This window comes from Asparagus officinalis, chromosome 3 (assembly GCF_001876935.1).
Source record: "Asparagus officinalis chromosome 3, Aspof.V1, whole genome shotgun sequence".
Lineage (NCBI taxonomy): Eukaryota > Viridiplantae > Streptophyta > Magnoliopsida > Asparagales > Asparagaceae > Asparagus > Asparagus officinalis.
Genome location: NC_033796.1, coordinates 102,805,541 through 102,819,577, shown reverse-complemented (window position 1 = coordinate 102,819,577; position 14,037 = coordinate 102,805,541). Strand labels below are relative to the sequence as shown.

Below are 14,037 nucleotides of genomic sequence, written 5' to 3'. Positions count from 1 at the left end.
CTCGCCTGAAGACCAAGCTCGCCTGACAGCCTGCACCTCGCCTGCACAGTGAACCAAGCTCACCTGAAGGCCTAGCTCGCCTGACAGCTTGAAGCTCGCCTGTTTGGTCGACTCGTCAGCACGAAAGTTCGAGCTCGCCTGAAGACCAAGCTCGCCTGACAGCCTGCACCTCGCCTGCGCGGACTAAGCTCGCCTAATAACTAGAAATCCGTCATCATTGTCAGCTGCCCACTTGGAGTATGAGAACAGTCACATCAGTGTTCAAATCCCACAAATCAAGGGAGAAAGTATGACGCTCCTCACCTAGTAAGAGTAGGGCAGCTGACAGGACCCCCTAAGTGGTCACATCCCACAGCTAGGACGGCTGACTCTCTTACCCTTACTAGTGGTCAAATCCCACAAATCAAGGGATGACCCATACCATCCCTTGTCTATTTAAAGTCACTTTCAGCCAACGTGAAAGAAGAGGATTAGCTGCTGCTTGCTTGGCTGGCTAATCTTCCAAAGGTTGAAACTTGGCTCATTTGCTAAAGACCCCTTCATTTGAAGAGACTCGTCTGAACTCTCAGACTTGACTCTCAAGCTCTTTGCAGACTCTTGCATAATAGCTCTTTGCAGACTCGTCTGAACTCTCAGACTTGAGGTCTTAGACTCTTTGCAAGTTCTTGCATGGTAGCTCTCTCCAAGCAGTCAGCCAACCAGCACAAGCCTCTGTTTGGCCTCAGTTGATTGAACTTACCCAATCAAGCTTCTACTATGTACTGAAGTTCACCAGCAACCTCGATCGAATCGTCCAAGTGAAGCAGACTCAGTGCGAGAACTGAGCGAGGCATCCTATCGCTACCGAAGTCCCCACGTTAAACAAGGAGGGCATTCCCTCCGCTTCTGTTGTAACTTTGATTCATTAGTTTGTAATAAGCTGTTCTTATAAATACAAACGAAATCCCCATTTCAGGAGATAAAAATTTACACATACAATAGTGGATATGCTTACATATTATGTTGTTCTCTTCAATCTCTAGAACTGCAATTCATTGAATAAGCCAGGTTCATTAGTGCATTTATTTTTATTTTTTTCTTTTACTCACCAGCGCAGTTTTGACCATCACCCATGTTGCATGGCTACTTCTATCATGAACCTGTACTTGTATCCGTACCTGAGACTATCGTGTCCGTACCTGACACTTCCTATGTTCGTACTGGATGCCGACACTTCTTGAACATAAGCATACATTTATTCAGACGTGTATACAATTCTGTTTGTTTTAGCTTAAAACACTTGTTATACACTTCTAGAATGTCTAGAATGTCTATCCTACACATCCACTTTCTAAGTCTTGTTGAACATGAATTGGGTTTGTTTCAGTCCATACTCATTTATAAATAAGATTTAGATGGTCGTTTGGGAATCTAGTTAAAAAAATGAACGATTCTAATTTATAATCTACAAAATAAAAGGAACAAAAAACTGCTGTAAAATTTATACCTGTTACTTTGTAACTCTATAGTAACTGGTACAACTGTTACTGCATTAACTTCACAGTACTTGAACTTATCAGGTAGTATTAATACATCAAAGCTCAATGAGTCTATTCTCACTTCTGTTATAGGCAGGGCTGGAAGATATGGATCAAAATTTCCTGTTGGAGAAGTAACATGTTTGAAAGGTGAAGATCTACCTCTGCTTCATTCAGCTCTGGGATCCTCCTCTCCTGTATTAGAGGTGATTCTTTTCCGTAATATTGTCAATAAGCACACATCTATAAATGTTTATTCTTTTTCTGTAATGCTAAAAGTTTGCCGTCTGATTTATCTATCATATTGCGATAATGCATTCATTGGAAAATTATGTCAATAAGGGGAAGGGGAAAAAAAAAATCTGTGGATAATGTGGAGACCAACTACCATTATTTGATGTCGTTTGCCTGTTACTTCATTTTATGGGTGTGAAACACAATTTACTGTAACGTGTAGACCAACTACCATTATTTGATCCAGTTATCATAGCAGTTATTTTTATATTGAATGGAGATATCATTGTCTGAATATTAAAAAAAACATTTGTTTGTTTTCTGGTGCGCATTCAATCAGTTGGGTTTTCATCTGAAGCTTTCAGTCACCTAAGACCGATTTTTATAAAAGTTGTTGGAGAGCTTCAAAAACTAAATGTTAGAATATAAAATTATTGGGTTATATCTATATTAGCCCCCCAAATCTTCAATATTTCGATATTTGCCCCCCAAATATTGGAAATTGATCTCAAGCCCTCCAAATTCTATTAGTATGTTGAAATAAGCCCCACTAGTTAAAATATGGTCGAAATGGGGTGAATATTTTGTTTACTTTTAACTTTTTCGATGATTTGCCAGTTATACCGCTCTCACACCTAGACCCATTAATCACTTAAGCTTGTACCTGTTAAACTCCCCAAATCCATTTAATAAATAACCCAAAGCCATTTTCCACTTCATCTTTTCCAATGTCTTCCACAATGACTCTCAACTCTGATCCCAAATTTACAACGGATAGATTCCCGTTGGGAAAGACGTTGGAGAAGACATTGGAGAAGATGAAGTGGAACATGAGTTTTAGTTAGGGTTTTATTAAATAGATTTGGGGAGTTTAAGGGGTATAAGTTAAAATGGTTATGTGGTTGGATTTGTGCGAGAGGGGTATCACTGTTTGTGTGAGAGGTATAACTAGCAAATCATCGAAAAACTTAAAGTAAACAGAATATTCCCCTATTTTGGGTAGATTTTAACTAGGGTTCTTATTTCAACATACTTATAAGATTTGGGAGGCATGAGATCAATTTTAAAGAATTTTTTCTTTTTTGGGGAGGGGGCGCTAATATCAAAATATTGAAGATTAGGGGAATTTGAGATCAAATTCAAAGATTTGGGAGGTTAATATTGAAATACTATAGATTTAGGGGGCTAATATCGAAATAACAACCAAGCCTTTATCCCAAATGTTTGGGATCAGCTACATAAATTCTATTTTTCCATTCCATTCTGTTATGGATCATCTCCTCCGTTAAGTTAGTCTTAATTATATCATTCTTAATTGCTTCTAACTATGTCATTCTAGGTCTACCTCTAGATCTCCTAGCCCTATTAACTCTAATATTATTGTTTTTTCTAATCGGTGTACTAAGGGGTCTCCGTTGTACATGACCAAACAATCTTAATCTATTCTCTCTTATTTTATCCTTAATAGGCGCAACCTTTAATTTACTACGGATGCACTTATTTCTTATCCTATCTTTTAATGTATACCTACAAGACCATCGCAACAGTCTCATTTCTGCTACGTTTATTTTTTGAACATGTTTTTTAATTGCCCAACACTCTGACCCATAAAACATATTTGGTCTTATAATCGTCATATATAAAATTTTCTTTAGTTTTATTGGTATTCTATGATTACATAAGACTCCCAACCGACTCTTCCATTTCAACCATTCCAATTTGATTCGATGCACAACAGCGTCCTCTATCTCACCATCATGCCTAATACTTGATCCTAAATAGCAAAAATGATTAGTTTTACGTATTTTTTGGCCATCAATATATGCCATAGGCTCTCTTCCTTTCCTAGTTTTACTAAAAATACACTCCATATATTCTCTTTTTGTTCTACTAATTCTAAAACATTTAGATTCAAGAGCTTATCTCTATCTTTCTACTTTAGAAATATTGTCGCTTCTAGTTTCATCAACTAAAAGTATATCATCGGCAAATAACATACACCATGATATTTCATCCTGAATGTGCTTAGTAAGTTGGTCCATAATCAATGCAATAAGATAAGGACTTAAAGCTGACCCTTGGTGTAAACTTATGGTAATAGGAAAAGGTTTAGCCTCTCCTTTATTAGTTTTTACTTTAGTTGTTACTTTATCATACATATCTTTATTCACATCAATATATATTTTAGATACATGTTTCTTTTCTAACACCCACCACATTACCTCTTTGGGCATTCTATCATAAGCTTTTTCTAGATCGATAAAAACCATATGATATCATCAGAGCATACGCATATGAGAATTCCACTGGACACAAATTTAATGCGGATTTTGAGAAAAAATCGATACCGCTGTGTGAGTCCATGTTTCAGCCCATAAAAAGGTCACTCAGCTTACAGGGTATGTAAGAATATAAATTAAGTTTATCTCACTAGAGCTTTAGAGTTTTAGTGTAGTAGTAGGGTCCTTTGACACGTAAAAAAAAATAGCAACAACAATTAAGTGGTCGTAAGTTTGTGGATTTATCATCTGTAATCATGTTAGTTATTTTTGTGGCTATTTAATTAAGCATTCATCTTTTTTGTTTCCCATGGTTTTGACTTTGCTTATGACCTATTCTCAAATTTTGTTAAATACATTTGATCATGTCGATCCTATTATGATGACAGCCTATCTCTTGTATAATGTCTAAAACAAGTTTTGGTAGATTTTGTACTTGAACACATGCATTGAGTGTTTGACATGGCACTTTTTGAGAATCCAGTCAAAGACTTGTGTATATTTGAACTTTTAATTATACGTGTTTTGCACATGTAAGTATATATTGAATTTTAATATATGAAATGCTTTAGAGATGTAAAAATGAATCAATTACAAAATGAAAGGGATGTAGCGTACTTTGTCAAGTAATAGATTTTAGGATGATGTATACATGTTATTTTTCTGGTGGAATGATGTTTACATGTTTATTTGTGCATGATGCCATTGCATGTGTGACTCTGCCGAGTTAGACAGGCCAATTTTAGATTTGGGGAAGTATGCTACAAATCATGGGATTAAACACACCAACTTGTTAATTAATAAATCCTCAGTTTGCTGGGTTCGAATCACGAAAATAACATCTATGCATGTGGAGGTAAGACTGTGTCCATCTGACCCACCCCAGACCTCACAATAGTGGGAGCCCCGTTCACTAGGCCAAATTTTTTTTCTTTTGCATTCTGTGTGATCGACTTTTCCATCGATCATTGTAAATATTTTGTAGTCTTTAACCACTACACCAAAACTCTAAAGTTATGGTGGGAGTTGAGAGTTATAGTTTTATATTATAACATGCTCTCACAGGTTGAGCGCCTTTTTTATGGGCTGAAACCTAGACTCATACTGTGATATCTATTATTTTAAAATCCACATTAAATTCATGGCCAATGAGATTCAGACTTGGGTTGCTATGGTACCATGTAAAATAAATTTTTTAGTTTTTTAACGATTAAACCGAAACTCTGAAGTTGCGGTGAGGGTTAAGTGTTGTAGTTTTACTTTACAACAATCACATAATGTCATGTATACTTGAGATGTGCTCTTATTTATTTCCTTATCTCATTTTTGTAGTTATATTTTTGAGGGAAAACGGTAGCCTCAAATCAGCTGATACAGGTATAGAGGTATTGGATCAGAAATTTAGGTTCTCATACTGAAACAACTCATAGAATACCGGGTCTTGTCAATTCAGGTTTTGTTTCAGCAATATTAATTTAATTGCAGCTTGTATCAGAGTGATACAACTGAAACTATGCGATATGAGGATGATACATTCGACATGAGTTCAATACAGGTGCATGAAGAGTTAACAAACACAAGTATTGAAACATTTCAGAAAAATGAGAACAATAATAAGAAAGATAAAGAAAATAATTGGAATTACACGTGCTTACCTAAAAATGCAATAAGATAAATAGGAAGAAGGCTGAAAAAGGGGATGAGGGAAACGGCTTAGTGTTTGGGGAGGGGGTGTTGATAAACTCGAAACAATTTTCTAGAGGTGCCGGGAGAACTCTGAGAATTGAATAAATTTATTCTGAACAACAATATAATGGTCTAATTTTTGTAGATTTTTCATATTTAATCATGTTGGTGGTTTTTGAGGCCATTTAATTTAGCATGCATCAATTATTTCATGAGTTTGACTTAGATTATGCCTTTTTTATCGAATATTGTTAAAATCATTGGATCACGACCATCTTTCATAGAACATCATGTGATGCCTATGGATGGCGATTGATATATTTTTCTTCATCTCTTATTGGCTTTTTACCTAGTATCATACGATGACTACCATAGTGCCTCACAAATCGCTTGTGGTCAACTGTTCCATGCAATAAAAATATTTAGATTAGTGTTCAGTTTGTCAGTGAGTATAGGTGACGCTATCTTTCACATGTTCTACATTTCTGACTTTCTAACAACATAATGGAGTTCAACATTTTTATAAACTTGCAAAACCTCTAGGTTGCGTATTTAAACAAGTATACATGTTGCTCCTTCGTATGCTTGTAACCAACTGTTTCATGAAAATAAGATATTGAAATCAATGTCCAGTTTGTCAGTGAGTATAGATGATGCCGTCTTTCACTTGTCTACGTTTATCCAGTAGCACCAAACTGTTTGACATTTCAATAAATTTCAAGCAAACTCTAGGTTGGGTATTTAAAAAGGTCTACATGTTGCTTCTTAATATGCTTGCCTTATCCTTGTCTGAAATTATAAATAATCAACCATCCTTTAGTATAATCAACCAAGGTACACCAATAATAGTTTATTGTGTCCTTATCCCTGTCTGAAATTATGGGACATTGTTTACATACCCCACGTACTCACCACTCACCAATAAGCTAAGTTCAAATGTAATCAGTAAAACAGTTAGATTATGTGCTTGTGCAGTGCATTTGACATTACTGTTTTCAAAAAGATCAGCTGATATTCTCTTTTAAAGGAAAATATGTACACTTCTGTTGACCTCTACGGGATAGTGTTATACTTTTATTCATGACTATGGTCATTTATAAACATCAGCGAGTTCATCATACAAATTACATGATGTCTAAGCTCATGAAAGAATTGATATTCAACAAAACTCTACTTAGGTTCCACAAAGTCCCCACCAAAATAGTTTTTTTTCCTTCCTTTAAAAAAAAATAGAAATCATCAAGTTTTTTTCCTTCTCTTTTTGAACGAAGGCCATCGTTCAGTCTAGAACCTGGTACCTCCATAACCCTGCCCAGGCGCTTTGCCACCGAGCTAGCCCTCATGTCCAACACAATAGTTTCAATGCCAATTACTCAACTGGGAAAGCCTCAGAATACCTCAGAATCTTTACCCATATACATAAACGATTGAACTCTATGGGATCAGAACCAAAGGAAAAACTAAACAACTTTCTTGATTAAGTTTATTTATGATAGATTACATGCATGATCAGATGTTATTAGAAGTAGTTTCAATTTTTTCTACATAATATTATATTATTACCTTTTAGTGTCATATTAAATTGCCCTAACAGAAATTTTCCTTTCTCATGCAGCGTGCTGGACTCTTTCCTACCTTTGATCTTCTGGCATTATACTCAAGACTTCAGTCAACAACTAGTTTCCATTCCATACTGGTGTGCAAAATCTTTGGCATCTCGCTTCTTTTGATAAATTTGTCAAACTGGTTAAATATTCTGAATCAGTCAATTCTCATTAACTTAGCTGCATTTGTATTGTTTGCCTCGTATATATTGGATTTGATGGTAAAGTAGCTTCTTGCATTGTCGTGGATTGGTAAGTTAGTAGATGGTTACACTTGGTTTCAGATCAGGTTCATAGGCTTACAGTGAAATATAGGTTTTCTCAACATTTTGCAATCTACAACTAACATGTTTTTTTTTTTACATTTTAGTATGGCTCTAGTAAATCTTAAGTGAGGATACTATGATACCAGAGTTCTTGACATCGTCTAGTTTTTTACCCTAATCATTGTTTTAATGACTGATAACTTTTATCTTCCTTTCATGCACTATGACTATGAGGGATGTTGCCAAACTTGATTGCCATCAATCAGTGAATCTTAGATCAGTATCAAGTTTGACCAGAAGCAGGCCTCTTAAGAGAAGAGGACCATTCTCATGCAGTACTAATCCTTTTTTTTTTGTGTTGTGGAGGACCATTACCATTCAGTACTACTCGAACATAAGCTTTAGCTTCCATAACTAAGATTAGTGTAAACTTTCAGAGTTAACTTTTCATTGAAACTAGCTGGTTGCTGAGTCTTCATATAGGAACTCATTTATTTTGTCCAAGTCAACCGTAGTTCCTTCCGTTAGAAAATCAATTAAATGGTCCTCATAAGCATTCAACCGCTCAAGAGATCTCTAGTGGGTGCTTGATAGATTTAGCTGTACATCGTGCCAAAATGGCCAACTTCATGACACAGCGCTTGTAATGTCTTTTTGAAGATCTGTGAAGAATATTTCTAACATTTTCCCACCCAGACGCTCGTGTCCCAATGTCATGGAGTAACCAATGACACCTCTAATCCCAAAAAAGGAGAGGAAAATATAACCACAAAGATGCATATCAAGATGCATGCATGAGTTTTTCAACAACCCCCAACATCCTAAATTTTGGGAGATATGATCAATAATGATAAGTAAGCTTTAGTCAATCAGATTTAAACGTTAATCCAGAATATGGAGTTAACATTACTATTAGCAACATTCAACTTCCCTAATGGAATCCATAACAAAAGTGAAGAAGTATCGTAAAATGTAAATTACAAGCAACTCCTGCAAGCTTTTCTCCATCTCTCAGCCACAGATGCATAATTTTCTTGGTCAACCCAAAAGTATACAGCTCAAGATAAATTAATTAACAGAAAATGTTTTGCAGCTTGTTGAAGAATTTATCTCTTAATTAAGTTATTATCCACGAATTCTGGATCCAAACACTACCTGAAAAATACTGAAAACTTTGAAATGAGTGACACAACTTATTAAGTGGTTTCACACAATTACCTTGGGTATTGGATTCGAATGAAGTACCTTCACTAACTAATAATCAATCTCAATTTTATTTGTTGATATTCTGATATTACAATAAGACACTGCTTCATAAGAATCACAATTAAATACCAGAATTCACACCATCATTAACAATATTGCCGGGAACTCTAATTTACAAAGTATTCAACTAGGAGTAACTGTCAAGGACTATAAACTATATAATATGCTAACAGAATCCAGAAGGATGTTGCGTAAAGGACAGAGTGATCATGTCTTAAAGGGAAGTTGAACTGTGTAACATAAAATTGGTAACTATAAATTTATTCAGCGACGCTGAAGTGAACAATACATTTGTTCGCATCAGCAATTATACTATGACTAGTATATACTAATATATAGTAAATTTGCTAATTAATTTAAAAACTTTGGTAAATAGTAAACCATAAAATATCTGTGTAATAATCAAATTTTTATGTATTTCAATATATCCATTTCAAAGCATATGATTAATGTACCTTAAGAAAACATACAATTAATGTAATCGAAATATCTAATATACAAGAGTGAAGTCAATAAACATGATTGACAAATATTTACATCTTTCCACAGTAAATTTGCTATGGACATCCCATTCTCCTATCCCCCTTTTTCCTACACAGTTCAGAAATAAATTAAACATCTTTCTATTATTGTGTACAATTCAGTTCTCTCAATGGTTCTTCAAGTGATTTCCATATCTTAATCACTTAAGTATTCTGGCATATTAAAGTGACTGAAAGCCTGTTTTGTTAGTTAACAGTATCCTCAGATGTTACTTGTGCTTTATAATAGGCTATTTATGACTTTTTTTGTGCCTAAACTGACATCCTTTTTAACTGGTCTGCTGTTCAGTTCCCTTAGCTTTTTCTTCTCACGTGGTAAGCCCCTGAGGTAGCTTGTCAGTTCTCTCTTACGTAGTTGACAACTGGTTAAGCAGTGATTCAATAGAAAGTAAATCTGTGTGTTTGAATAATCTTCAAAAGATGTTTGTGTAGCAATTCTTCGTTCTCTTTCATGCACACCCTGGCATATCAAAGTAGACATTTACTAAAAACTTTCTTCCGTTAATATTTTTTTAGTTCTTTCTAGTTTTCTTAGGACTCATATATCCAATGTGTGCTGTATATTTATTTAAATTCATGTATGTATTACTATGTATTTCCTTCAGAATTTTTAGTATGGATGAAATACACATTCCATATATTCTTTATACTAAATTGCCTCTTTCTGTCATGAAGGAAAAATTCTTGGAGTGCGCCAAACTCTCCTCTAATTACTTCATTGCTGATTGTGAAGATATTCTGGTATGTATTAATTCATATTCGAGTATTTTACCAAAATGATATGCTTAACCAGTAATGTCCAATGACCATGAGACCTGTGAAGACTGAACTATCCATGTAAATTACCGACTGATGTCAGCATTGTCCTGTATTTACACTTGAGTTATAATAGCATGTTTCATCAGAATCTCACAGGTTACAGCCAGCTTTCAACTTAGCATAAAAATCACCTGAGAATTAGTGCCCAGTATATGGTGAAGGAAAATGGACTGTGAAGTGTTTTTCACGAAGAGTGCTATAAGCAGAAACAAAGAAAAATCTATCTTAGTGGTTTCACTTTTCAAGCCAATGCAAATTGTCAAAATTTCCCATAGGACTCAAACTAGTTCAAAGCATATCTTAGAATTTGTGCAATGGTTAGAGAAAACGAATATTTCAATGATTGTATTATTGTAAGCTATCTTATTGTGATGATTGAGTGATCCACATTTCCCACTAGTGTTTTCAATGCGCGGGGCGCAATGCGGGGCGTAAAGTTAGTTTACATGCACATGCGCAATGCGCAATGCGATGCGCGCGCCTGAGCGAAGCGAGGCGCACTCTAGACCACAAAATTTTTGAAGATATACAAGATGCATGAAAAAAATATATTTGTGAAATTTCACATAGAAAATGTCAAGGACTCAAGATCAGTGTTATCGAGGCCCAATGCGCAATGCGGGGGGCAAAGGTCGCTTACGCGTACCATGCACAAGGCGCACAACGATGCGCGCGCCTTACTGAATTGAGGCGCACAACTCAAACTAATATTTTTTAACATAAGATAAAGAAACATATAAGCAACATGTTTATAAATTATCACATAAAAAGACTAAGAAATATAATTTCACCTACTAAATCACGAAAGAGTCTTAATTAGCATGCATAACATAGAGAAGTTCGTAAGTTTTCACAAATCACAATGTAAGATAATAGCCAACATGAGCAAAAGTCTACGAAATAAAATAAGCAAGTAGCAAAATAACAGAGCGTCTAGTCATCCTCATCATCATCGCCATCCAACTAAAGTGAAATTTCCTCATCCTCAAAAAGAGTATAATAAGAAAAAAGAAACAGTCTATTACATGATGTAAATATGTAATCATATTAATTATTTTTAAAAAGAAAAAAAGAAAAAAACGAAAAAAGAGAGAAACTGAAAAAAAACTAACCTAATTTCGCGTCGTCGGCGGCTGACACGTTGGGGTTAGGGAGGTAGAATAGTGAGAGAGAGTTCGAGGAGCAACTACTGTGAGAGAGGACAGAAAGAGGGAAGATAGCTTGAAACCTTAAAACATAAGGGTTTAATGAAATATACGGGTACCAGGCCCGAAACTTGGTTCTGTTCACATAAGCCAACTCACTGCGCACCATCGGCTGGGGCGCAGTGTCACGCCCCGAAACTGCAGCGGAAATTCATAAATACAGGTTACGCGACAGCAGCGACCCATGCACAAGACAAGTCCCATGCACGAGTCAAGCCTGACACTTCATATCACATAGTTTATCTCAAGATATATATAAACCTGCTGATGATAAAAGTTCAGAGCAATTATAAATATGTATATAATCGGTTCTTACAACCTACAAGCTCAACGTTATAAGTATTTTACAAAATAAAGCACACCGTTAACTGTATGTAACATCAAAAAAGGAGGCTTTTCATATAACGTCTCTCAGCAAAATGCCATAACCAAAAGTTCGGCTAGTATGAAACTATGCCAGATCTGAATTTTTTTAAAAAATAACAGGGTGAGCTAGAGCTTAGTGAGAATATTTCCGCTAGAGTTCCTAGATAACTAACAAAATAATAATAAGAACAATTCTTAGAAATAACGAATTATATGTTTTGCACTAGAAATTTAAAACTAGCAAAATATGATCCAAATATCATAATATTGTCATCTTTAAGAAGAATGCAACATCTATATTTTCTTTCTTATGTGCAACTGAATATACTGTGATATTTTCTAGAATCAACCCTTTTTAAATGAGGGTCAACGTTAAGAAAGAAAAAGAACTACTAATTTTTACAAAACAAGATGATTATTATTTTCTCAGAATTTTAATTCTTGATGAGTTATTCGTGAATGTGAAAGTCACCTCATAGGTCACACTAAGATTATGAATTATAGCCCAGTAGTATGAGAATACGTAAAACGCATTACATAACAGATAATTCTCGAGAATCGAATGCACCTAACACTACCATATGTTACTGGCCAAATATAGAGGGGCCAAAATAAATTTCAGAAGGGCCAATACAGAGGGACCAAATAAAGATGCATTCACCATATGACAGACATAATTACTCTATAGTGAACTTTTTGAGGGTTTGAAAATATCGAGAATCACTTGTCAAATGAGTAACACCTTGCGTATCAGAATTTACAGATATTTTCAAATGAAGTGAACAAGGGTAAAACTCCTCATCCTAGTTAAAACAGTTTACATATTTTACTTTTCTTTATTTTTGATCAGATACTAAGTTATAGAAAATCTTTGAATCCATTAAACTGTTGAAACACGTTCAAAATATTTTTTTTTTCAAAAGCTTTCAAATAAAGCAATTCCCATAATTATTTGAAATCGCATAAGAATCAAATTCACTTTTCATAGTTCATATAAAATCAAATTGATTTTTTATATCTTATACGAAATCAACATAGTATTTATGGCTTAGGCCACAACAGAAGTAGATCAAATCACATTTTAACTTTATATATATGAAAATGATATATGATTACAAGATAAATCAAATATAATACTCATGCAATTTCATATTATAAAATACTAGTGAGAAATGAACTCATCTCTAGTGATCTCAACTTTCTCAAAATATTACTCCCCTGGATATTAACCAGATCCTATAATATGAAGATATAAAGCTAATATTAATTCATGACCTATAATATGAATATTTTCACTCCTTTTTATCTTTGGACCTATATATAACCTAAAAATCTTTCAGAGGTCCCAAAAAAATTATGCTATTTTATTTTAATTTCCCTTTTCTCTCTCTCCTTTATTTCATTCTTCCTTGTTCATTCATTCATCATTTCATTTTTTTTCCTTCGGTTTCTCTCTCTCCCTCTTTCTCTCTTCCTCCTCCGTGACGACTTGGCGCCCAGCTGCTCAAGCTCCGCCGCCGAGCGATCCTCTTCGAGGTTGAGCCTTCCCCCGGCCTCGGCGCAAGTCAATGAACCCTTCCTCTTTTTTTTCTCGGCTGGACCATCTGAGGCATCTTTCTCTCTCCCTCTCCCTCTCTCTCCATGGCGGTAGGACGACGATAGAGAATCACCGGCGATCAGGAGCGGCCGGCGACAAGACTCCCGTCGGATCTAGGGTTAGTATGTTTCTTTATTATTATTACCTTTATTTACAAAAGCAATTACACAATTCTTTATCGAAATATCAAAACATCAGTCTATTAGGTTCTTATAACAAATTTATTTCTTCTAAATCAAGAAATTTCAGATCAATGAGGATTGGGTTATACCTCAATTAACTATGAACTTGAGGTGCTATTCAAGCTTCCTTCCTTGCCTCTCCTATTCCTCTATTCTCCTAATTGTTCATTTAGGTTGGGAATGAAACGGTGGAATTGTCAGAGATAAAGGAATGATGGGTTTTCATGGGTTAACAGGCATTGAACACTTTTCCTGCCACCCTAACTCTCCTATAAAAAGAGACCAACAAATATCCAAGAGGCTATAAACGGGACAGCTCAAGTTGGTGATATATATATATATATATATATTTATGTATTGCAAGAAAACGCTTATTTAATACTTTATTTACATAAATTTTCATTTATAAAAATTTAAAATTATTTTTCTTGTCTAGGTCATTACACGCAGTGAGTCGGTGCGCCCGACGCCGGC

General features: G+C 35.1%; 1 protein-coding gene across 6 annotated transcripts in view; it reads left to right on the top strand.

Annotated features, from left to right (window-relative positions):
• The window catches only part of LOC109835434 (ATP-dependent RNA helicase SUV3, mitochondrial), a 41,525-nt gene that overhangs the window by 17,541 nt on the left and 9,947 nt on the right, over positions 1–14,037 (top strand). For all 6 annotated transcript variants that reach the window (XR_002245621.1, XM_020403415.1, XM_020403416.1 and 3 more), the window contains exons 9-11: positions 1,611–1,723; positions 7,332–7,412; positions 10,070–10,135. Coding sequence is in view for 5 of the 6 variants with exons in the window: in XM_020403415.1 (XP_020259004.1) it covers positions 1,611–1,723; positions 7,332–7,412; positions 10,070–10,135 (260 nt within the window). In the remaining variant the exon portion in view is untranslated. The remainder of the gene's footprint in view (positions 1–1,610; positions 1,724–7,331; positions 7,413–10,069; positions 10,136–14,037) is intronic.